General features: G+C 34.7%; 2 protein-coding genes across 2 annotated transcripts; one reads left to right on the top strand and one right to left on the bottom strand.

Moving 5' to 3' along the window:
• Positions 1 to 1749: 1749 nt before the first annotated feature.
• LOC126825048 (CWF19-like protein 1) lies at positions 1750 to 11162 on the bottom strand. The gene is made up of 14 exons (XM_050554479.1): positions 11018 to 11162; positions 10357 to 10441; positions 9788 to 9863; positions 9004 to 9102; positions 8349 to 8563; positions 7732 to 7853; positions 6924 to 7008; positions 5982 to 6101; positions 5649 to 5763; positions 4934 to 5013; positions 4250 to 4365; positions 3947 to 4040; positions 3281 to 3492; positions 1750 to 2642 (listed from the first exon to the last, which is right to left on the bottom strand). The coding sequence occupies exons 1-14, from the start codon at positions 11038 to 11040 to the stop codon at positions 2501 to 2503; spliced, it is 1584 nt and encodes a 527-aa protein (XP_050410436.1). The 5' UTR covers positions 11041 to 11162; the 3' UTR covers positions 1750 to 2500.
• A 173-nt stretch (positions 11163 to 11335) lies between these two features.
• Positions 11336 to 21347, top strand: LOC126825049 (dynein axonemal assembly factor 3). The gene is made up of 14 exons (XM_050554480.2): positions 11336 to 11470; positions 11987 to 12037; positions 12512 to 12606; positions 13093 to 13186; positions 13372 to 13465; positions 14367 to 14430; positions 14584 to 14666; positions 15030 to 15123; positions 15911 to 16156; positions 17529 to 17643; positions 18356 to 18448; positions 18999 to 19113; positions 19867 to 20023; positions 20843 to 21347. The coding sequence occupies exons 1-14, from the start codon at positions 11404 to 11406 to the stop codon at positions 20918 to 20920; spliced, it is 1446 nt and encodes a 481-aa protein (XP_050410437.1). The 5' UTR covers positions 11336 to 11403; the 3' UTR covers positions 20921 to 21347.
• The last annotated feature ends 5784 nt before the right edge of the window (positions 21348 to 27131 follow it).

Consider the following 27131-nt stretch of genomic DNA (forward strand, 5'->3'; position numbering starts at 1 on the left):
ATATATTCATACTAGAAGCATTTTGGCTTCCTCGTTTTCAGGATAAGGGGCAATAACCATCAAACAAATGGGAAATTTGATAATGATTTAGTAACAGAGGCAGTAAACTATATGGAAAAAAATCAGAATTTCAATAGTGTCTCTCATTAGAGCTAGTTGAACGAGCCAAGAAAAGTAGAAGAATATAGACTTCTGGCTGGGCATATGCAAATGAGGCAGAAAGAAAACTATTTGCCATATTGACTGAAAGAATATTTTTATAAAGACTGCTATCATGGACATCGATGACAATGGTTTCATTTTTAAAATTTTATTTCAGCTCCTAAAGCTCAGAAATTAGATAATAAATCATATCAAGTTCCAGAATATTATGGTCATAATGAGATGACATTCTTCGATTTAGATGTTGAAATGTTATCCAGTAGATTGCCTCAACCATCCAGTCTCAAGAAGCCAACAACGTGATAAAAAAGAAGATTAGTGTTGTGTGTAGAGATTGTCTGGTTATAATTACATTTAAACTTAAAACAAAATTTTTGAAGTGACTGGCAAATATCGAAATCTAGCCTTCATGATGTATTTAATTGTTTGCAAGTAGTATTAAATAAAGAAAATAAATAACAAGCTAGTAATTTGAATTCATTCTAAGCAGAACATAAAAGAACTTAGATAAGCTTATGTTAACAATGGGTTGTGATTGGACTTGAAATTTCAGTAGACCTGAGAAAATAATCACTTGATGGCATTCAATTGATCATGGTAAAAGAATATGGTTATACAATAGTGCTGGGTACTACTATAAAATTTGCATTTTATTTTAAAGAGACATTATCCAAGAGCTAAATTTGCGTAGAGCAGGGCTTTTCTCTGGTTTCAAATGTTGTATAAATGATTTAGACATTTATTCACATGATAAGCCCATAATCAACTTTCTAGACCATTGGGTGGCTTAGATATTGAGTGGATTACACAATGCCCGCTACATCTGCATTAATGCTAATATGGCTAGAGACTGTCATTAAAGGACTGACAATAGAGATTAGACTAAGTCTGATTTGATGCATGGAAACAAAGCAGGATGGGACTAATGAGAGTAAAATGTGTTGTGCCAATATACTTAATATTTTTTAAATTTTGCTTTGGAAACAAAAGGGGATGGACGATGATGGCTGTTTCCCCTGCCCCCATTTTATATGCCAAGAGGACAATAAATGCTCATTTGTTATTAGTATGAAAATGAGAACCACTCGTGCCCCATATGTAATGAACAGGGCTAAACTAGGTATGTAGTCAAACTGTGACATTCTATTTTAATGGGATTGTCTATATTAAACCAACCAATATTTGGAAATTCATAAACAAAGTAGCATGTCAAAAATGTACCTGCTACTTTCAATTTTCAGCTTAGTTCTTGTCATTGTAAGGGAGGGAGGCTAAATGGGTTAGCGTGTGCTCGTTATATGGTCTGTCTTGAGTCAAGTGGTGTAGTTTTGATTTCCCTGCTTGTAAGTGACCATAAGTTGGGTCGCCTGTACAACCTCATGGGTTTTCTCCGGGTCCTCCAGTTTCCTCTCACAGCTAAAGAACCCCTAAGCGCAAGCTAGGTATTGAAATAAACTTGAACCATTATGTTAGTCCCAAAATGACCTAGTTATTGTCAAGTGGATGTTAAACCCCACTTCTCTAGCTCTTGACTATTGTACAACATATAAATAACTATGGTAATAATAAGTAAAAAATCAATTCCGTTTGTATTTTTTTATATACAAATTGAGTTTTCATAAAAATATAACATCTTTTATTAAAATAGTGTGAGTTAAAATGTACTCAGAAATTTTCTCGACTGGAATTAAAAAATAAAATAACATTGTACCATATTACAAATTTGATTTTGAAATACTTGCTCTGTTGATAAAAGCAAAAATTACATGTATGTAAAAATGATGCAGAGAATCCAATGAACAGTACAAATAAAACATTAAACTGGTTTTCAGTCTTTAGAAATACTAGATATATAACGGTACTGAACTAAATTGACCAGTTTGTCTTTTTTTCAATAAATAGACTGAACAGAGGAAGCAGAAATCAGATATTCTGTGGGATTTTCCATGTCACTTATTGACGTGACCTGTCAATGTTTCCTTTTAAAATTGAAAATAAATGAGACATGAATGACTTATGATAATTTTTTTTTTTAGAAAGTATGATTTGTATGATAAAAAGTTTAATTAGATGATCAACTGGACACAATAGTCTCTAGCACAAACTTATTAGTCAAGTAAGATACATGACAATTGCTTTTCTTAGATTAGCCAACCAGAGATCTAGGACTGGTTTGCAATATGGGGTATGAATATTTTCACTCTACTTTCGTTTCATTTGAAAATAAGCTTTTGATGGTTGTCTTCATTCCATAGTATCAAATCATTCTTGAAACTGATAATTCATACCCTCAGCTTTTTATCCACTATTTCCATTTTAACATCGACAAGATAAACTATCATAATAAACTAAAGTCATATGGTTTGAACATAGCTTTAAAGTCTGCTGTCATTGTAGTCTCATCTTCTTTGCTGATTTTACAGTTCTTCCAATCGGCCCGTTCCGGCATGTTCAATACACCAGATTCACATAACACTTCCCTGAAAATAATTTTGTTATCGTTTACTATACACAAAATAATGTAATATTTTTTCCATAATTAGCAAATTCTTTATTCATTTGTAAGATTAAAAATATGCAATTGAATAGGACAAGAATATGTCAATTGTTACTATTTCAGCACAAAAATAACAATTATTATAGAGTAATAAAAAATACAATCCAAGTCTTGGCTAGCTCTTTCAACAATGATCTTTATTAAACAAAATGGTTAAATCTGATTTTAAATTAAAAATTTGGGCAGATCATGTTAAGCATATCCTCAAAATGTTTTATCACAAAAAGTTATGATGGATTAAGACCACTAATTACTTCCTCTGATTTCATGATGCATGAATGTAGTTTGACTATAGTAATTCTCTCTTTTCCCCCTGTTTACATTGCAGTTTGAAAGATGTTTGAGTTTAGAATTTCTGGCCGGTTTTGATTAATATTCATGATTTTGGGGTGAAAGGATCAAGAGGTGAAGAGACATGTTCAGGAAATCACAGACTATAGATTCCTAAGAGATGGTCAACCCCATTCAATATTTTCATCGGCTGATAATGATGTATTACCTCCCTTGACACATTTTATTCTCTCCCTTGATGCATCAAGGAGAAGATAATTTAAACCTTACCTCCCAAACTGTAATGGGAAATTCTTTGAGATTCGATGCAGAAGCTTATCTCCTAGAGGTAGTTCAGCATAGAAATATGGAACACCAACAGGAATAATTTGTTTTAAATCTGAATGTTTTGGAATCTCATCAAGTGAAATGCTTTCACTTTCAGCACATTCCATGAAGGTATCTTTGACTTCCTGAATAGCACTGCCCCCTATTGGTACAACCTGTGAGAAATATAAAAACGGATCATTACAAACTAACATTAAAATACAATATATTAATTTAATGAACATTTAATAAGTGTATGCTAAGAATCCACCATTTGATTGCATTCAAGTGATGTTTTTCATCTTGGAAGTTTGGTGTCATACAGTGATTTCAAATTTAGTTATAAGCAAAATTAGCAGAGGTTCAATTTGAAATAAATCACTCCAATTACACACTCTTCAAGAATGCCATCTTATAATTTTAAACTGGGAATATAAATAAAGAATAAAGCTTCTTTGTCAATTTTCCATATTGTCTTCCATATTACAATGTTTACAAAAATATTTATAGTAAAATGGTAACAATACTATTCAGTACTTGAGAAGAGTTTAATTGTTCAGTTTTCCAAATGCATACATTTGGTTTACTTGCACTAGCTAAAAATAATAATAAAAAAATACTTTCTGCTACCTGTATTTGTAAATGCTGTGTTCTAAAATTCCTTTCAAAGAAAACAACACCTTTCCCTTGATCTTTAAAACATTTCTTTAAACAAGATTTGTATCTAATAGATATTAAGGAATGGAATTGCAGTAAATAGCTTTGTCAACACTCTACCAAATATATTCTGAAATGAACATAGGACTCAACAAAACTACAGTTTTGCTTATTCAATTAATTTTTTTGCGATATCACTTAATGTATTAAGGACAATAAAATGGCAACCCTGTCTGTTTATTATATTGTAACTAAAGACGGAGTATAAAAGGATACTGATCTATTTCATCTCGTACATCTTGTGGTGAAGAAACAGTTGATTGATGATGACCAATTGGTAAGATTAAAACATGTTCTGGTACCAGACCACCCTTTGCTAATGCCACATAACACTGGAATTATACAAGTAATAACAGAAAATAAATAACAGATATCATAAATACATGTAATAATAAATACACCTTAGGTCTCTATTTACCAACCCTGTAAACAGTCATCAATCTTTATGTTTGGAATTCATGAATACCGTACATAATGGAATGAGAATTAATATCAACATTTTACCGGTTTTTCAGGTACAACTCATAACAATTTAGAACCACAGTTAAAATTCTGAAAGATTGAAACCCAGTACATATGAAAGTATGGAAGATTCAGTTTATGTTCCTTCTTAGCCGATATGCATGACAAACTGCAAAAAACATTACCATTGAAGTAACCCCATTCAAACTGCCTTGGTATATTTTTGCCTTTTGAATACTTTGTTCTTTTATTCAATCCAAATGACTAAACACGCACTTTGCACTCATGACTCATACTCTATGACGAGAACCGTACAGACTCCTTTCCACCCTCCGTGGATTTAATAAATCATTGACATTCTAGTTATCAACCCTTACCCCTTAAACAATGTATAATGCTTGATAATCTATACTTATATTATACTATATGTTATCATACCTCTGTTCCTACACTAACAACTAGATGTTTCTCTACTTCTGGACTTCCTAAACAAAACCAACAAGGACCTGTTGCTTGAGCTGAAAAAAAACCCAAGAATTTTTAATGCTTGTAAAGCCAGGTCATGTACACCTTTTTTCTCCAAAAGGTTGCTGCATAACCATTGTATACCCCATCCAAATGGCAGATTGAAACCCTTCTTTTGCCCCCCCCCCCCCCTCCGGTAAAGCCCAGCTTTTGAAATGACCTGTATCAGTGTTGGATAGTGTAATACTAGGGCTGCACACAGTTACATACAAATGCAGTTTGTTTATTAATCCTTAAAGTAACTTTGTCATAATAGTCAAGTCTATCTATCTGTAATATTATGGATGTTACAAAATACTGACATCTAAGAGAGAGAGAGAGAGAAATGGGGTTTAACGTTTTATTTCAATAATTCGCTTGCGCGTAGGGGTCTTTAGCGGTGGGGGGAAACCGGAGGACCCGGAGAAAACCAACGAGGTTGGACAGGCGACCCTACTCCTTGTCACGTACAACCGGGGATTCGAAACCACGCCAGTTGACTCAATGACAGGCTTTATGATACAGCACACATGTGCTAACCACTCGGCCATCCAACCCCCCGACATCTAAGAGAAGTAAGAAACATTTACTGGGGCATAAGACATTCACAATAGATTCCCAGAATTAAAGCTTCAAGCAGAAAACTCACGTTGTTTTTTCTGTTTTTTTCGATCACCACCATCCTTAAAATCTGACTTGTGCTTGTTTCCTTGTTTGTTTTTACCAGACATGTTGTAGAAAAATTGGGTTTCTGTATCGGCTATCTAGATATAAAAAAATAGTTAACAACAATATTCCTGGAGGTAATTATCAAAAATTTGGGTAATTCTAAACAAAAGCAAACAAATTTTAAGTAGATCAGATAATGGCTTTTACTTCTATGGCATTTACGAGATTCCACAATGAGAGCAATTGCAATAACCCTAGAAGATATGAACAATGCATATATCAATATGTCTATTTAAATTCTAAAAGTTTTTACCTGATTTGAGGACCAAAATCTTGACAAAGGAAAGGGACATTCTGTCGAATCTTGAGGAGGTTTATTTAATTCAGCAGATTCCATTTTATTCAGTGGCACAACATTAAAAGCGTAGAGAAACTGAAAAGATATTTACATGTATAATTTTGGATATTCATTAGTTTTTTGTCATTCTGTCATTTGTGACAAAAATTTAATATCATGATGTTTGCAAAGATTTTGTCCTATCCCTAACAAATCTGTTTGTTATATTGAATATTAACTAATAAAACAAAATATCAATGGCAGACAATCTCACAGCTTGGATTCAATCAGATTAAAAAGAGGCCCATTAATGATTTTTGTGAAGATTGTTGGAGAGAGAGAGATAAATGGGGTTTAACGTCCACTCGACACAAATTAGGTCATTTCGGGACTAACATATGGTTTAATTTTATTTCAATAATTCGCTTGCGCGTAGGGGTCTTTAGCGGTGGGAGGAAACAGGAGGACCCGGAGAAAACCCACGAGGTTGGAGAAGATTGTTGGTGTTCCTGGCTTCACTGAGTGAAAGTGAATTATAGTATTTAAATAAAATGTAGTGTATGTTAGTCCCAAAACAAGCACAGTTTGCGTGAGAGAGGAATTGGGTTTAACGACACAAACTAGGTCACTTTGTGACTAACATATGGTTCAATTGTATTTCAATAATTTGATTGTGCTTTGGGGTCTTTAGCAGTTGGAGAATACCAGAGGTCCGGGGGAAAACACACAGGCGATCCTACTCCTTGTCACGTACAATTGGAGAATAGAAACCATGGCACTTGTGCTTTCATGTACACACGTTAAACAACTAGACATTCCCAACATCCCCAAACACAGTTACCTTATGCTTAACCCCATTTCTCACTATAACACTACTTATTTGTTTTAGCATGGATAATATGTTCTAGAAAAACTCACCTTTTTCTTCTCTTTGTTTCCAACTTTAGCTAACCCAATAAAACGTGTTGCATGCCGTGAACTTTCAGCTATTACTTTATGATTTCTGGTAGAAAAAAAATAACAGAATTACATTAGCAATTTCAAAATGTCGAGTTCGGTTCCACACAAGAGTAACTCAAACATAAATGATGTTTTAAAGACACTGGAGAAAATAATAACAATTTTACATGCGTAGTCTTGTATTCTTGACAGAAAGAACTCTTATATCACTTTAAACTTATCAAACATTGGAAAAAATATATGTAGACATAAAACATGTATTAGTTCATTTCAGGACTAACATATGTTTCAAATTTATTTCAATAAAATTGTGTAGGGATCTTTAAGAGTGGCGGAAAACTCAGGGACTCGGAGAAAATGCAAGAGATTGGACAGACTACCCTACTCCCTGTCGCGTACAAGCTGGGAATCGAAACCATGTCACTGGACTTCATGACAAACCTTATGATCTTAAGCGTGCACATTAAATCATCCGGCCAGCCAACAATCTATATAATATTTACCTTTAAAACACTTGATGTCTCCCTTAGTTATTTAATTGACAAACCTTATGATCTTAAGCGTACACATTAAATCATCCGGCCACTCAACAATCAATATAATATTTACCTTTAAAACACTTGATGTCTCCCTTAGTTATTTAATTGACAAACCTTATGATCTTAAGCGTACACATTAAATCATCCGGCCACTCAACAATCAATATAATATTTACCTTTAAAACACTTGATGTCTCCCTTAGTAATTAAATTGAATTGTATCTTACCTATATGGTTGTCGTTCATAGAAGATGCCTGATAACCCAGCAAAATGATAGCGAGGTTGTAATATTCTGGCTACTTCTGCTACTGCTTCTGACCCCAGTTGATCCCCATCTTCAATCCCTTCCTGATCATAGAAATGTATTTTGATATGCATAATATATAATATTTTCCCTATAAATGAGTCTCTTTTGAATATATTTTGTACAAATAGTATTTATGCACTGTCACAGATATCTGATAAGTAAAATAAAAAAGAAAAGGAATTGGGTATAATGTGTATATGTGTATACCGGTAGTACTATTTCATTAAATATATCTATGGTTTTATAGGACCAGAACAGTGGGTTTTATGCCTACAATACCACATGGCACTGCAGTTTGTGATTCCATTTGAATGACTCAATACACTCTTCAGAGATTGTACCTGGCACAAGTGAATACTGGACTATAAAAATACATGCCAGAATTGTAACCCGGAACGTTCTAGTCGCAGGTCTAAAGAATATGGAATAAAGCCTATTTTTTAGAAATTCCTATTTAATCCTGGATTGTTCCATTTTAGTTTAATGTCAAAAACACAACAAATCAGGTAACTAGAACTTTTAAAAAAACAACTTACAATTGCAGAAGCATATTTTTGAACATTTTTAGGCCACTGTGATGTTATCAATATATCAACTCCTTTATATTTGGTGTCTGCTATGACTGGCAACGTCAAACCTGTTGTATCTTTTCTACCAAAATGAGAGTTATCTCCCTCTTCAGAACTACTTTCCAATCCACTTAGATACGCTATCTGAAGTCCAGAACTCTCTGTGTATGTTCCTTTTTTACCTTAAAATACATATAAAAAAACCCCACCAATTTTATTTGCTATAGGCATTTGAATAGTAAGTGTATGTCCACTGTTATCCATACTAATAATGTAGAATTGTTGTTTACTTTGTCATAAATATAAACATATATGTATATATAAAAATCTAAGTCAAAATTGTTTCCAATTGTTTTCAGCCAAATGTCACAACAATTAAAAGCTAGATGAACTTGTTACAGGACAAGAATATCTGAAAAAATATATTAGATAGGCTCCGGAAACCATTCCAATATTACTCCCCAAATTTTTCAAAATTCAACAAGAATGTCATCACAAATTTCATGCTACATGAACTTGTTACAGGACTCTTATCGCTCTCACGGATGAGACCAGTAGCAAATGGAACCTTGTTTTTCATATCTAGAATCATGTTGTTGGTAAACAAAATATTTTCTATTACCTAAGTATGTGACATTTTCACACATCTCCTGTCCATCTTCTGTATAATATGATGCCTGCCTGTCATTTGTAGCACCAAGAATCAGTGTTGCTATGGGAACTGAAATATCAAATAATAGTCTTTAATTTAATCTAATTCACACTAAACTTAGGCTGTCTGTCTACAATTAGCTCCATTCAAAATATGAAGTATATTGTTATCTTGGTGCAGACTGCAGAATGTATCTAATTTTGACAAAAACAGAGAGTTAATTCAGTTTGAAGCAAATGATCTAAACTACTCTTATTATTAAGACACTTGCTTGATATCCTGTCATCACCATGAATGGGATTTGGTGTCTTGTCAACACAATAGGCTACTTAGGTAATTTGGAGACAAAAATACCTGTATAGTAAATCTTATTTCTATGTTCACAATGCAGGGTGTTTCAATCTATTCCTTTTGATCTACTACTTTCAAGGTTTATTTTAAGTGAACAATGTATACCTCAGTTTTTTTTTCTCATCTCATCTGCATGACCAGACACACTTTCTTTATATGAAGTTAGGGTCAGACTTCAAAAATCAAGGATCCATATAGAGAAAGAAACCGGAGGACCCGGAGAAACCCATGAGGTTGGACAGGCGACCCTACTCCTTGTCATGTATACCTGGGGAATCGAAGCCACGCCAGTTAACTCAATACAGTACGCACATGCTAACCATTCAGTCATCCAACCCCCGGGATCCCTACATGTGGGAACCAGGTGTTAAATATCTTAAAGGATCTCTTCAATATTAATTACCTTTTAATTTTCCAGATTTGTAATCCTGCCATTCTGTTTCATTATTTCCAAAAAAATCACCCACACAAAGTAAAAGCTGTAAAAATAATGGTCAACAGAATTATATAACAGACAATAAAAAATGTGGATAAATAAACACAAAAAAAAGAAAAAAAAAAGGAAAGAAATCCTTAAATATTTAATAAATTTCAAGTTTGGCAACGACTGTTTCATATTAGTATGTGAAGTTGTGAAGCTTTACTATATCTAAGTAATGGCTGTCTTTGTAATAGCAATATTTATATATTTGGTTTAAACAGTATTTATTATGAAAATGTTGTACAATTTAATGGTATAAAGAACTGGATACAAAACAAGCCATTTTTACATGTACATGTATATATTCAATAAGAATTTAATACTACAGATATCAGTTTAACATACTTGCTTATGCTTGCAATGAGAAAAAGTGGGAGTGAATTTATGTTAATGTTGAATACATCAGCACATCCGAACAATATTATCTTGATACAGAAAGTTGTTAATCACAGACAAAGAGATAATCCAAGCATTAATAAATTCAATCTTACATCAAAAGGACCACTTTTTTTCTGAATTGCTGAGACTCTGTTAAAAATCTGGGTAAATCTTCCTTCCACATCACCACAAGCCAAGCTAATAAAATTGAGAAATTTGTAGATAGAAAATGATATCCCGCCCATCGCTTCCCTTATAAGGCAGTGTTACTACGCTTTTTTACTATGAATGCCACATATGGAAATGTGACGTATGATCACACGAGGCGGAGTGTGCATGCTATTTCTGGCTGGGAGGATATTTTAAGTTGGATAGGAGACAATTTTCACGTAGCAGTTGGGTTTCATTAATTCATATAATTATGCGGTAAGGCTTCATCTTTATTTCAATGGGAATTGGCTTATTATATCATATATATGTTAATTATAAGCTATAACTATAAAACATGCAGTAGCCTACAGTTTGGGATCAGTTTATGTGGAAATTAAGGGAGCTATAGGCCAGTAGCATGTTTGAGTCATCTGACTAAAAAACCTGCTTAGAACGATCCACTACTGTGGCTGGAGTAAGACGGAAGACATCCGCAGAGTAGTGGAATCATTTCTATGGGCTGGCACTGCCTGATTTATTTATTTTTATTTACTTGTGTTATTTCAACTTTCTTTCTAGATAAAAATTATTTACTAGATAAATTGACTATAATTAGGTTCTTACACTTTAAGTGGTTTGGCAGACATAATTAGTCGATATAACAAATCTTTTGTCTAAAATAAAATCGTAAATTCTAGAAAGTGACAATTTCAAAAAATTATTTTATGGGCGCAGCCATGTTGTCCAGTAGAGCAGTAAATAACAAGAAAATAAGTTTTATCTTCAAAGCAGAAGTAAAGTAAAATATTTCATGTCAATGAGCAAACTTTATATTCAACACTGATCACTTTGATGATCTTTGTATAGAAGAAGCTATTTTTACCGATTATATCACTGTGAAATATTTGCTGCGAGCCTATATTGTTTACAACATGGAGTCGGTTGGAGACAAAAATTAACGTGACATAACGTGTAAAGTTTCTTTTGCGTTTGACGAGGAAGGAAGAAAAATGACGGACGGATTCGGTAGCATAACATGGTGGGGATTTAGCCCTGCTTTAGATTTACAACAGAAAGGTTTGAATTATATATCCCTTTCTTTTCGATAAAAAGAAAAACATATAGCACACTTGTCGTCTTGACTGCCCGTGCGGATTTCGGCGAATAGCACACCACACACATCATAGCGGCATACACCATTAATTAATAATGAATTTCGGATCATAGTTGTATCAGTAACCTACTTTAAATGTGTGTTTCTTGAGATTGGCAGTAAAAGTTAATAAAATTTGATAAACAACGAGTGTTTGTCATATTTTAGTGTAGGCCCCTTATGCCCTATATGATATGTAATGTATCGTATTGTATAACTATAAGATTATTAATATTGTATTAGATTAAAGAGTCTGGGGATGCACAAGAAGATTGTGAACCTGAAATATTGGGGGGAACAAAATTGCAATCAAATATTGTCACAGTTCTGTCAGTCCCTAGATTAGCTAAAATATATCAGTAGTCAGTATGCAAGTTATTTCTAGTCTGAATACATTAATGTTAAACATTTGTTATTCCTACAATTATTTCCTTTTATAGGAATATCAGACCAGTTGGAAAAGCTGAAGATATCACAAGATGCTTGTCCTGGTAATGTTTATTTTCCATAATAATATACCGTTTTCTTAATCTCCATAATCACCCATAACCAGTAGATGGGTGGAATATTTTAATAAGAATTAACTCTGGTGTACATATATGTAAATGACAAATTTCAGTTTGATGACACTTTATGTATGCTATGGATTTGTTTTATAACATGAAACTTGGTCTTTATTTCAAATTATCTATAGCACTAATTATCAGGTTTAGCCCATGTTGTGATATAACTGCTTGGGTTCAATAGTTTTATGTCACTAAAAGTAGCAAACAAATTAAACCGACTTCCATGTAATCTTTTGAAGCGCAAATTTAATCGTCATAAAATGTGTCACATCTTTAAATGACATAACACATCAGGTTGATCAATAGCTCCTTGAACTTTATTTTCATGAAATGATTATAATGAGTGACAATTGGGTATTTGTTCCATTTCTCATCAGTAAATTTTGTTTTGTGTTTTAGATGAATTGAATATTCTAGTAGTTGGTGCTGGAGATTTACGTCATCTATTAAAGACAATAGCATCTACATGGAGACATCCCAAACGTAAATTACATGTAAATATTTTATTTGTGAATACATATTTTAAAAATTCTGATTAACAATACAGACTAGTTAACGCTTGCTATAACATGCCTTATGCCGTTAGTCAATATACAAATTTCATAAAGGCTTTTATCGTAAGATTTGCATGCATGTTTGAGTCACAGCATTCATATATGGAAATTTACTTTTTGCAATACAATGTAACTATTTAGTTCATTATTTTCCCAGGGGTTAATTAAATAGTTCAATCATTCTGATCCCCAAACTGATAATATGATCAATGGCACATTTCTACTGATGGCACAATATAGCCCAGTTGGAGCTGATGTGCCGTAAAACTGCCATTTCATTCATTCATTCATTCTGCTGTTGCAAATAGTATAATTCATTGTCTTATAATAGCCCATGCCTTTTACATTTTTGTTAAACCAAATGGAAGCAGTCCTCTTTGGTCCCCCTCATCAATCTATAATTGAATCTGGTTTCTTTTTTTGTAGTTTTATGTTATTGAATCAGCATTAGAGGTATATGCTCGTGATATGTTGTTACTTAATATAGCTCTTGAACCACAGAATAGAATGGGTTTACAAGGTAAGCAGTTTTTGAAGTTCTGGTGATGAGTGTCATGCATCAGATTGTAACGTTTCCTTCTGACTGCACTTCTTATTGGCATGAAGTTTACCTAAAAGTTTCAGTTATTATTTTCTGTTGCATTGCTACATACAATAAAATGAATTTTGGAATCGAAAATATATCTATTTACATTTCTTTTGCAGAAAAGACAGAACTGTTTTTGGAAGTATATGGAAATACATATATTCGACAGCAATCTTGTGAATATGTTCAAAAAATGTCCACTGAACTTATCAAGTAAGTAAAGAAATTGGCACAGTTATTTTGTAGATAATTTAGACACCTAATTTTGTGTATTTGTTTTATTTGAATTAAATACTGGGGGAGGGAGGGGGATGGATTTAAATACATTTTGATAAAACTTAAATTTTTCATTTTTGTTCTCTACATCAGTATTCTATATTTATTTATGGATACCTAGAACTTTGAAGAAATGAAATGAAATGGGGTTTATGGTCATACTTTTCTGCTGCAACCCTTCCTTGGTATCTTTAGTGGTATCATTCTATTCTACTCCACTAACCCCTGGGTCCATTCACGGGAGAGACATGTAGTCAAATTTTCCGGCCTTGATAATTATGCTATTTTTATCTACCAATCAAAAAATTCCATAAATAGGAAGGGAATGTGCAAAGGGAAGTGACTCTCATTTTTTTGCTACTAAGATCGCCAATCGTTGTAAACTTTGTCACTTCTTTGATATTAAATTTCCTGCAAACTTTCTATCATAATTGAGCGTACAAGCTGCTGTATGGTGGTGAACATAAACCATGACGCTAAGACTGGTATGTAAAATCAACCTACCAGGGCAATGAAATCGTCAAGGGCAGATAATTTGAAATCATGAATACCCAAAGGATGGACACATGGGTTAGTGGAATAGAACGGAATGACACCATTGGGGATACCAAGGATGGCACCAACCATGCTAAAGAAGATGGGGGAATGTTTGATCTGTTCAGAAATATCCCATATTTGCCCTATCGATAACATTAGGACTAATACAGAAATATACATCCATCTGTACATTTCTCTCTTTCTTTACTACATGAACACACAAGATATGATGTAGGGTGTGTAACTAGTAAAACTACTTATATGATTAAAGTTTTCCAATAATAGATTTTATTTGTTTCAGAATGGTGACTGATTTTGATTATCTAGAAAAAAGAATGAACATAGTCGACTTGTCTCAACTTAAAGTAAGAAATATACACATATTTTAATAACATAGCATGTGATTGATCAGTGAAACATATAATGGCCAATGATAATTTGTCAGAGAAAAGTTGATCTGTGTGGAGGATACATCTCAAATAGTTTATCCGAATTTGAACTTTTTTTATTTTTTTCAGTTTAAAGAAAGAGATTTTTTGGAAGGAATATTTAAATTTTGGAGAAATCCTGATAAATCTTTATTTGATGTCGCTAAGAGCTGGTAAGTATTTTAACTGAGGGTTTGCACTGTGTATTACACTAGTCAGGTGTAAAGGAAAAAGTTATAAGCTGAGAACAAAGTCTACAATTTGAAAATAAAAAAAAACACTAGAAAATTAGTACGATTTCGAAATTGCAAGTTAAAATGTATATATTTCAATGACGTTTTGGCAGATTTGTTTCAAATTTTGAATACGAACTAATTTGATCACTCCTAATGCAACTGTAAGCACAAATCACGTCAAATCAAAAATTTTATCAACCTCTGACGACCTCCAAATAAGGCACTAATGATATGATGATAAATTCCATTTTATGACCATAATTAATATGTTGATGTTACAATTCAATTCCTGTATTTTAGGGATTTACGTGAAAGGAATAGACTGGGCGTCAGGTACGATTCTAAGAAAAATGTCTACGATTGGGATTATCACATGAAATTAGCGGAAGCTGGGGTAAGTAATCACATGTTTCATTCGTTGGTCAAACACTTGTGCTTCTTTCTAAAGTAGCAATAAATCCATTTTGGTGTTTGGAATTGTTTTTGATTTTTGTAAACTCGTCACTTTAAAATGTTGACATGAGGTAGTTTGATTTGTCTGTAACAAAATTTGTTGTCAAGATCTACTCCCTTGAATTAAGCAAGTATAAATAAACAAAACAATAGGGTACATTAACTCTTTGCTGGTACCATAAGAAATAGTTCCATATAACACATGTGGTGTCTCTTGAGTTTCAGTGGCAATGAACTGAGCCAAGCTTGTAACAAGACTGCTACTGGACTTTGACATAAACCAGGTCTTTGAGAAATGAAATAAAATGAAATGGGGTTTAACGTCCTACTCTTCTGCTCCGAACTGGGATAATGAAGATGGACATACGCCATACAGTGTGCTGTGAGGGAAATTTTGTCTGGACAGCCGCACAACGGCCTACTCTTATCTCGAATTCTAACTGTCAAGGGATCTTTTACGTGCACGCCAATGTGTACACGGGACCTCAGTTTTTCGTCAATCCGAACGACTAGACAGCTGTCCTTGTCAGGCCCTCAGTCCTGCATCACTGACAAGTGGGAATCACGCTGGAAAATCTGGATGGACTTTCTCGACCACTGCAGGGATGGAACACCCAACCTCCAGGCTAGCGAGCCAGCATCTTATCCACTTAGCCACAGTGACCCTCCAGGTGTTTGAGACAACATAGTTTAACTGAACTATAACAGTCAATGTTTTTATATTTCAGGCAGATATTATACATAAAACAGAATATAGTAACTGGAGAGAGTCTGGTATAGCCTTTACTATCAGAGAGGGAACATACGATATTCCTAATAAAACACTAGCATCTGGTATGATATTTAAGCAGGAAGGTGAGCTCCATGCTAGAAGAGGCTACTGGGGAGACATGATCGTCGGTCCGTTTATAACTTTTGGTATTGAATCTGATGAAAAATCCTTCTTTAAGAAAACAAATGAATTATATACAAAGGTATTTATATATTACTTTGAGCCAGGTGTGCCATGATATCCTCCTAAGTCTGCCGTGAAATTGAAAAACCATGTGATCCCAATTGAGTATTCACTGGTGTCTACTGATAGGTTCATAGCTGTGTTTTTCTTTATTTAGTTTGAGTCATTCTGTGTGTCTATGACTAATCTCTGTCTACGGTTGTATGCCGTCGGACTTACCATATTCATATTTTGCAAAATTCAAATATTTTTCATATATATTTAGCCAGGTGTGCCGCTATTTTTTCATGTGTTCCAAGGTGTGCCGTTGGCAAAAAAAGGTTGAGGACCACTGCTTTGAGAGCTAAATCCCTCCCCCCCATTGCAGGTCTTTTTTAGTGGCTTCTTATGTTATATAATTTATTATTTAAACATTTATTAACATGACAAGCCCATAATCAACTCTCTTTGCCATCAGATGGCTCTGATTCTATGTAGATAACACCACGGCCATTTAAACATACATTACGCAAGAGCTAAATCTGCCTATTGCAGGTCTTTCTTTAGGCCTGAAATGTTTTCTAAATTATTAATTAGACATTCATAAATTAATCTAGACCGGGATTGGAATACATTTTTTGAAAAAATAATTCAACGTAAAAATGGATAATAGAGACTTTGTTTTTTATTGTACCGACTGGCATAAAATTCAAAAGCTAATATATGGGTTCAGAGTGGAGCAATTTGACTGAAATTTTCACCATATTCTATTTACGTTATCTATTTTTTAACTATTATAGCGTGAACTGTCAACACTTTATCTAATCTCCCATAATGCCCCTTTAAGAGTTTAACGATAAAAAAAACAATTGAGACTTAGTCTCGATTGTCAAGTACTGTTGCTACGATAATAAATAATCTACTTTTTTTCAAAACTTCAAACATATTAATTTTTCATTATCTATTTTTGAACTATTATAACAAGAATGACCAGCTCTTTATCCAAATCATACATAATGCATCTTTAATAGAGTTGTGGGTGGCATATAGATTTGTTTCCCATCATCTAAATATTGACCCCCCAAAAAATACAAAAAATAGTAATAATAATTGATTGTTAACTTCCAAAGTATGTGGGAACATGGTTCCAATAGTATAATAATGGAGCAATTACATGAATTAAATTCACAATAGAAAGATATTTTCAACTTAATATTGATATTTTTTATCATAATGGGCAAAGTATTGTTTGCTTACTTTCATATTTTTATATGAAAAGATGAAAGATTAAAACACTATAATTAATGCCATAATTTCATGGACAAGTATATTTATCTAAAAGTTGATATTAGAGCATTTGAATAATACAATGTTCACCAAATTATGTTTTTTTTTTTTCTCTTATTCTTCAGACATCAGAGAATGTATCAGAGTTTAATGTTACATCAATATTTTACGAATTAGTTCATAAAGAGAAATATATTTTACCAACAACAGAATCAAAACCTGAAGCACCCAAATTACAAGGTAATATAACTAGAATACTATGACATTATAATATCTAATAGTAGATAGTGAAGGAGAACTGAAGACAGAAACAAAGATGGAACAAACGGTACAACAATCTGACTAAAATACAGATCCTATTGTATTTGGTTGTTTATAGTTCAAATTTCTGATTAAATTTATCAGTGGGGATATCTGTGTTCTGGAGGGGAGCGGAATGATCTAACATGCGCTTTAGATCATAAGGTCTGTCAATGAGTCAAGTAGCTTGGTTTCGATCCTGCAGTTGTGCATATGTGACAAGGAGTAGGTCGCCAGCCTAACCTCAGTGGTTATCACAGGGTCCTCTGTTTCCTCCCACTGCTGTTAAGACCCCTACGTTCAAGCGAATTATTGAAATCAAATTGTTCCATATGTTAGTCTCGAAATGACTGTAAATTAGTAAATGACATGATGTGTTGAATCAAGATTTACGCAAGCTGTACATTGAATTATGGAAGACACAAAAAGAGTCGTAGACAAAGTTGTACAAAACAAAAGTTTAATATAAATAACTAGTTTTCGTCATTCAGTCGGATCCATTATGGTTGAAAGGCCTTGGAAATTATACAAAACAAAAGGAAATTTAGATCTATATTTTATAATCAGGTTCTACAGACAGTATTAGTTTACAATTGATGATTTACACTTACAAACAAAAATAAACTTAGTTAATTTTAATTTTATTAATCAGAAATAACAGAAGAAGATGAGGAGGAAATAGAAGAGGAAGTGACATCATCAGTAACCAATGGTGATAAACCAAGGCCAGCAGATAATCAATATGGTTAGTTGTAGTTGGCTAATAAAAAGTGTTGTATTATATGTCTTATAAAAGAATTAATTGTACTAATTAAATAGTGGGAATTAGATAATTTATTTAAAACATTAAATGCATTTTTTGTAGCTCTCCCGTTTATGGTGTTATTAGCTGCATGATTACTCAAATAAAACACATGGATCTGAAATATGATACTGTATTTTTCCCAAATTGCATTAGAAAAATTAAAAATGTAAATTTGCGAAAACACCTCAAATCAACAACTACGATCATACTATGGATCAGAAACAGAGCTTGATACCATCGACACGTTCGTGGAATTCTGAAATTATATAAAATTTGGAAGCCTGTCAGTGGATGTGCAATTGTACAAGGAACATGTGTGTAAGTTTTGCTCGATCGTACATGAATTGACAGAGCCTTAGGCATTTTTTGAAAATCTTCGACCCCAAGAACAAGAAGAACAACAAGATGAGTAGCACTAATTGCAGTTTCTGCTCCAAAGATCAGACATGTACAGTGTAATTACTCACTAGTTTGATTATTTGTATTTCAGATCCTATACCAGTAGAGAATGTGAAGATAACATTTTTACCGTTAAATTCTATAGAAGATATCAAGAAAAAATCTAAATATAATAAATTATTCCATCTAGTGTTCTTCTCTAACAGGTGAGTTAGAAAGGGGGGGGGGATGGCCGAATGGTTAGCACTTGTGCATTGTATCATAAAGCCTGTCATTGAGTCAACGGGCGTGGTTTCGAATCCCCGGTTGTACGTGGCAAGGAGTAGGGTCGCCTGTCCAGCCTTGTGGGTTTTCTCCGGGTCCTCCGGTTTCCTCCCGCTGCTAAAGACCCCTACGCGCAAGCGAATTATTGAAATAAAAATAAACCATATGTTAGTCCCGAAATGACCTAGTTTGTGTCGAGTGGACGTTAAACCTCATTTCTCTCTCTCTCTCTAGAAAGGGGGTTAGAACGGGTCGCTAATTGGTCTCACACATGCACTTTAGATGATAAGTTCTGTCATAAAATCAATTAAATGCCCACACTTGTACTTTTCAAGGAGTAGGGTCACCTGCCTAACCTTGTGGGTTTTCTCAAGGTCCTCCGGTTTCCTCCCACTGCTAAAGAACTCATATGCACAAGCAAATTATTGACATAAAATTTACCATATGTTAGTCCCAAAATGACCTTGTTTGCTTTGAGTGGACCTGGCTAAGTTAATAGGTTTTCACTGGTTTTCTCTGACTTATAAATACCACAGCACACAAATGAATTATTGATCGAAAATATATCATTATTCCTGACTGGACTATACTACTGAGTGCACATTAAACATCTTTATCTCCCAACTCTTGTACTCTCTTATATTGTGATGTCACACAGATTATATTTTCCAATTTTAATTTCCCTTTAATTTCAGTATGGTTCATCATTTGAAACCTGATATAACCAGTATATTAGCTGATCAATGTACATTAATACTAGAAACAGCCAGATTTATGTTAGAACTAAAAACTGAACAAACAGAAGAATTTGTAGATAAAATTTGTGGTATGGCAGAGTCTGCTGGTTGTAAGGTAAAGTTAATTTATTAAAGTTGCCCCTCCTGATTGCATATTTTTCGAAAATGAAATGAAATGGGGTTTAACATCCTTCTGTTCCGCTCCGAACTGGGCTAATGAAGACTAGCATACACCATACAGTGTGCTATGAGGGAAATTTTGCATGGACAGTGGCACTACGGCCTATATGGGACCTCAGTTTTTCATCCCATCTGAACAGCTAGACAGCTGTCCTTGTCAGGCCCTCTGTCCTGCATCACTGACAAGGGGGAACCACACCGCAAAATCTGGATGAACTTTCTCAGCCAATGCAGGGATCGAACACCCCGACCTACAGGCTAGCGAACCAGCATCATACCCACTTAGCCACCGTGCCCCCCCCCCCCAATATTTTTCGAATATTATCTAACTTTTTACTGCATTCTTAAATATGTGCCCGTGGATTGATTATTTAATATTTAATTAAGAAAACCAAACCAAAATGTCACCTGGTCCATCGAAATATTTTACCCAACATTTATAGAGAATTGTGCTTGGATATCAGTGTTTCAGCCCCCTCTTCTTCAAATTCCAACTGCCAAGGGTTCTTTTATGTAGATGCCAATGTTAATATGCATGTACCTTGGTTTTTAATCCCATTCAAATGACTAGGAACAATTTTCTTGTCAGCCGCACATGTACAACCCCTGACTGAGACTGGACATTAAAAATCCTGAAATTTCTTCTCAGTCTGTGCTGGGAACATTCTATTTGAGAGGACAGTACTCTGCCCTGTCGAGCTTTGTTCTATAACATTACATATTTATACTAATACAATTTTATTTTATTTAACAGGTGATGAAGCCATATAATAAGAAGAAAGATAATTGTATTACTTGTTTTTACAACAGATCAGCATCCTCATCCTCTTGATGTTCCCTCACATCCTGCTTCTTCATCCTTTATCACCTTCCATACTACACATTTCCTAATTTCAGGCAACACCTCTTCTGTTCTTCTCATGAGTTATTCTTTCATCATCTCTCCTCAATTCTTTAGATTTTAATTTGGGAACAGAGATAACTTTCTACCACTCGCCCCACCCTCCCCAATGTTCTCATTATTGTACAGTATATAATTTATATTATTTATATGAATTAAATATTTTAAAATAAAAAATATTGTTTTGTCCTCACACCCAAGTATTAAGCTCTATCCCATGTGTGTAGGTGGCTAGGAGTAGAGTTTCCTCCAGGTATTTGTTTATCATAGGCCCTCATTAGTAATAGTAATGTGACACTACTGTGTTTTTAAATAGATTAATTAACTCTGGCCTTCACATTGTGTATAAACTATTTCCAATGATCAATGGACTTGTTGTTCTTCTTTTTAACGTCCGCTTCCACTGAAGGTGATATCGCACACAAGTCTTATTTTTATATGCCCACAATTTCATGTGGACGTACATTGTCGTCGCCCCTGTCCGTCCGGACACTCTACAGGTCACAATTTTTATCTCATTTCAACTAAACTTGAAATATAGGTTTATCTTCCTAAGATCCTGGTTCCTTTGGATATTGGCATGTATCGGATCGTAACTTCATGGATTATGGCCCCCAATTGTATGAAAAATGGCGTTTTTAGCTTGTGGACCCTATAGAGGTCACAATTTTATCCGGTTTTGTTGAAACTTGAAATGTAAGTTTATAACCCAAAGATCTCGGTTCCTTTTGATATTCGCACATATCGGACCGTAATTATGGCCCCTGATTATACGAAAAATCACTTTTTTCGCTTGTGGACCCTATAGAGGTCATAATTTTTATCCGATTTAAAAAAAAAAACCTTTTAGTATATCACCGTTACACCCTAAGGTTGGTTGAGTTTGAATTTCGTGAAAATCGGCCTAAAACTGACAGACAAAATGGTCGCCCCTCGTTCTCAAATAGCTTTAAAAATATAGTATATGTGGATCCTCTAGAGATCACAATTTTCTTCTGATTTTGATGAAAACTGAAATGTAAATTTATAACCCGAAGCTCTTGGTTCCTTTCGATATTCGCACATATCGGATAGTAACTTCCTGAATTATGGCCCCCGATTGTACAAAAAATCACGTTTTTAGCGTGAGGTCCCTCTAGATGTCAGAATTATTATCCGATTTAAAAAAAAAACGATCAAACATATCATGGTTACCCAGTAATTTTGGTTGAGTTCGAATTTCGTGAAAATCGGACCAAAACTGCCGGACAAAATGGCCGCCCCTCGTACACAATTAGTGTAAACATCTCGTATATCAAAGTTGTGGACCCTCTAGAGGTCACAATTTTGATCTGATTTTGATGAAATTTGAAATGTATGTTTATAACCCAAAGATCTTGGTTCCTTTCGATATTCGGGGATATCGGATAGTAACTTCCTGAATAATGGCCCCTGATTGTATGAAAAATCATGTTTTTAGCTTGTTGTAGAGGTCACAATTTTTATCCGATTAAAAAAAAAAACGTGAATATATCACCATTACACACTAAGATCTTGGTTTCTTTTGATAATCGCGTATATCAGAACGTAACTACCTGGGCAAATATCAAAAGGGACTGAGATCTTTGGGATATAAAGATATGTTTTAAGTTTCATCAGAATCAGATAAAAATTGTGACCTCTAGAGGGTCCACAGCCTTCGAATTGCATACTTTTACACAATTTGCGTATAAAGAGCGGCCATTTTGTCGGGCAGTTTCATTTCGATTTTCCCGAAATTCGAATTCAACCTTCATATGGTGGAATGGTGAAATATTTAAACAGTTTTTAAAATCGGAAAAAAAAATGTGACCTCTAGAGAATTAAATAAAATGTAGGTATAACCAAAAGAAACACTGAGGAGTATACCTCCTTGTACACGGCATGATGTATGCCTAGCATCATTAGCCGGGTTGGTGCAGGGAATTGGGATATTTAATCACATTTCATTTCCACTCCCATTTTCTTTCGAGGCACAGACACGATAGAATACATGCAGATTAATTTTATTTTCATTCGGGAGAAACGTGGATAGGCCTACACAAGGTATATGAACCACAAATGGGAAAATCATTCTGAAAATCAGAGACACGCTACAAAAAAAAAGCCAGATACCATTAAATTCTCGTACATTAGTTACGTACGAGGGGAAAATAACGCACTCCATTTATGAATGATTACAGGTTTTAATCAGAATTGTGAAACACCCGGTTCTAAAGCGGGTCTAAAATATATAGTTATCTCCCTTATATTGATATTTGATGAATTTGTTCTTCTGGCTGATGGAATGGTGGACTGTGCTCTTCCCCCTTCCAATCTCTCTCTCATAAAAAAATGAGGTGTCAATTTTAATCCAAGCGTTTTAAAAATATTTTCTAAATATCAACTGAGAAGGGCAAATTTTCCATTTGCGGTGTATTTATAATTGAACATAATATTTTCCATCTTCATCGAATTTTATCTATTTGGTCCCCATTTATATATACCCGCCCCAGTTTTCCTTTTTAGGTTCCATTTCTTTTTTATACGTCAACTCAGGGGCGCCGGAACGGCGCGAGGGCCAGGGTATCATAAGATGGGGAGGGGGGTCTCTCCCCCCGGCCTCTAGAAAATTTTGAAATTTGTCAAATCGAGAACGCTGTTTAGAGCGCCCCTAGCATTCCAAATTCCAACATAAAACCCTTTAAAATACATGATAATGGAAGAGACAAAAGCCTGATTATTCACAATTTACTATCATGAGCAATTCACCTCACAAAAAATTCTTTTTAATTTGATATTCAATACACCAATCTTCATTAAGAAAATAGAATAAGCTTTTTGAATGGGACAGTAGATTTAGAGACACGATTCTTGCAAGAGCTCATATTCAGGAGAAAGTGTTGACGAGACACTATAATGAGACTATAATCGACCGAAATAATTGATGCGCTGATCAGATTTCACAATAAATTCAGATATTTTCAGAATGTCATTTTCGTCCATTCTCAACTTGTGAATTTTGGCAAATAGTCGATTGTTCAGAGAATGAAAAAAGGTTGAAAACTTTCATCATTAGGGCATGGGTATACATGTATACCCCAGAAAAGGGCAGGGTACCATTTGTATACCCTTGTACCCGGGTTCCGGCGCCCCTGCGGCGTCAACTCAAAGTGTGGATTTGCGAGGAATATGTCACCCGATCCGTCTAAATTACCTGCTAAAATTAGAGAGTTATTATACTTGTTAGCCAACGACCTTGCTTAGTAGCAACCATTAATTAAAGGCACAGCATTTGCTGTATAGTGACTAGAACTGTGTTTAGCTTCTTCGCCTTCTTCCACCTGGGCTAATATCATAGACAAGTGCCTCCTACGAGACTTGCAGGAAAATTCAGTCGTGCATGATATGAGAGGCTAGTCTAGCTGACGCCGAAAAACCTGAATGAACTTTCTCGGCCAATCCAGGGTGTTCGATCCCTGCATTCGCCGACAATATTCATCCAGGTTTTTCGGCGTGGTTTCCCCTTGTCAGTGATGCAGGACGGAGGGCCCGACAAGGACAGCTGTCTAGTCGTTCGGATGGGATGAAAAACCGAGGTCCCGTGTACATATTGGCGTGCACGTAAAAGATCCCTTGCCAGTTGGAATTCGATATAAGAGTAGGCCGTAGCGCCGCTGCCCGGGCAAAATTTCCCTCATAGCACACTGTATGGTGTATGTCCGTCTTCATTAGCCCAGATTAGTAGCAGAACAGTAGGACGTTAAACCCCATTTCATTTCATTCCATTTTAGTAAGAAATTTATCGCCTCCATTTTCTAGAGAACAGTCCTGTTTTTGAAATACAGTGTCCAATGGTACTGTTAGGTTCTATTCATATTTCTGTCCAATGCTATAGCCTAATCAGGTCCGATGGGGTGATGTCATGCTTGTGCAGCTCGGCTTGCGTTGCCACCCTACAGGTCTCGTAATTTTCGCGTTGTTTTGCCACAATACGACCCCTTCCAAAGCCACCCGACACCCTTCACGTTGGTATATCCGACCATCTTTACCCCTTTGGTTTATCACTTTAGGTTCCCGCCCACTGGGCGCCGGAGCGCCGAAGTAAATTTCATCTGAATATCCACATTAGGGCACCTGTGACGTGTGCAAAAAAAGAGCACGTCACGTTGGACATTGCAGTCTATGCGTTGCCTGTGACATCCTGAAGCTCGTCGTGCTGTTCTCAGAATTGTACAACCCGTCTGTGTAGATGTATCCACTCGCTAAAACATTAATCTATAACGAGATCAATTTGAATAACACTAGTGTAAAGGAGATAGTAACATTATCTATTGATAATCTAACGATCGTCCAGACATCTAAAGTGTTTAACTCATTGATATCATAACTAATTTTTTTTTATTTCTAGAATAATGCATGAATTGTTAGCTACGAATTCTATTTAAACCTAGATTAATTCAATAAGGTATATATTTATATCTGTCTGTGACGACATAAGACTGTAAAAGGAAGACAAATAGTGGTTAATATTTAACTGACGGGGTGGTCTGTTACGCTGACGAGGAAATAACGGAAAAGCTTGATGCCAACATCATGATACACTGAAGCCAAACGGGTTATTAGTTTCTTGCGAGAGTCAATGAGATTTTATGGGTTCCTTCACCGGTTTTGAGATATAAATGACCCGGAAATAGAATAATCATGAGATATTTTGGGTGGCAGATAACAACTTATGTCACAAGATGTTTCAATATGGAGATAGAGGTTGTCTAAAATAGATCTTGACGACTTTTATATGATTATTTTAGTCTGTCAATCAACTATGACGTTTATGATGGTTTGTTAATAAAGAGGCCATAAAATGGCGGCGCGCTAAAATGCTTAGCAGACGTCTCGTTTGATAAAGGGTTTTAGACAAATTCATTCATTGTGTTAGATCTGACCAGAAAGTAATGTGGTTCTTTATAGATCAACCCGTTGAAATGATTATTACGACATCATATAGTTTACGAAAATAGGGTTTTCTCTGTTATTTGACCTGATCAGATTTGGCTAGAACGATGTCTTAAGTGACATAATATAATATGTAAACTCAACAAAAGGCAGATGATTGAAGAAAGCCTTTGATAATGTTATAAATCGTATTTATGTTGTACTGATGTTTTGCAACAACTTAGCCGGTGACTGCCATGACCATTCACAGGTCACCGCTAACTTGAAATAGACCAAACCATTTCGAAACTGTGGATCGTTAGACCCCTCGGCCAACCTGGGCCACCCAACCATCTCCTTACCAAGTAGCCTTGATACAGACCTAGCTATTCGTTTAGTCGTATAGGTAAAGTTGTGATGGATGTCAGAATTTAAACAACTACGTGTACTACTATTAAAATACATTAGTTAGGAGCTAAATCTGCCTATTGCAAGCTGTGTGGGTTTTTTCTTTATTTAGTATGTGTCTGACTAGTCTGTGTCTACGGTTGTATGCCGTCTATGACTTGCCATTTTTTTTTATTGTGCAAAATTCAAATAATTTTCATATATATTTAGCCGGGTGTGCCGCTATTTTTTCATGTGTTCCAAGGTGTGCCGTTGACAAAAAAAGGTTGAGAACCACTGAATTAGACCTTTATTTACACGCTAAGCTTAAAATCAACTCTGTAGACCCTTGGATGGCTTGGATGCAGCTTGGATTTAAACAGTTGTCCATTTAATAATTAAATCAATAAATGGCTGGCCAAGCTAACATTTACAGTTAATCGCTGACGTCACAACCGGTTACTCCCAATGAAAGGCCTGTCAATCGAGAGTACCGTAGCCATTGAGAATGATACATGATAATCGAGAATATGTGGTGGAGTTAACGTCTGTCAATATAACGATCGTCAGTTCTTGGAGACGCTGCGGAGACCGTTGATGCCTATTTATAGTTCAAACTTCCAACAGTAACAACTTCGTTCAGAATAAAGTTATTTTACTGAAATTTTTAATATTTTTTTTATCATTTATTTTTGAATTAGTAAAGAAAGAATAGCCAACTATTTATTAAACTCTTAACTAATGTATCTTTAAAACTTTAGGTAATCGCTTTGTCAGCGAAACTCCATTGTTAAATATGCATTATGTAAGATTTAGATAAAGA

The sequence above is a fragment of the Patella vulgata genome, chromosome 6, assembly GCF_932274485.2.
Source record: "Patella vulgata chromosome 6, xgPatVulg1.2, whole genome shotgun sequence".
NCBI lineage: Eukaryota > Metazoa > Mollusca > Gastropoda > Patellidae > Patella > Patella vulgata.

Excerpts from the sequence above, each read along its gene's own strand:
- LOC126825048 (XM_050554479.1), bottom strand. The coding sequence starts at position 11,040 with ATGTCTGCCAAACCACTTAAAGT. Across the intron at positions 9,103-9,787 it reads CAAATCTGGAAAATTAAAAG|TTCCCATAGCAACACTGATT; the intron begins GTAATTAATATT and ends TTGATATTTCAG. Across the intron at positions 5,764-5,981 it reads GATTTTGGTCCTCAAATCAG|ATAGCCGATACAGAAACCCA; the intron begins GTAAAAACTTTT and ends TTTTATATCTAG.
- LOC126825049 (XM_050554480.2), top strand. The coding sequence starts at position 11,404 with ATGACGGACGGATTCGGTAGCATAACATGGTGGGGATTTAGCCCTGCT. Across the intron at positions 11,471-11,986 it reads TTTAGATTTACAACAGAAAG|GAATATCAGACCAGTTGGAA; the intron begins GTTTGAATTATA and ends TTCCTTTTATAG. Across the intron at positions 17,644-18,355 it reads TGAAGCACCCAAATTACAAG|AAATAACAGAAGAAGATGAG; the intron begins GTAATATAACTA and ends TTTATTAATCAG.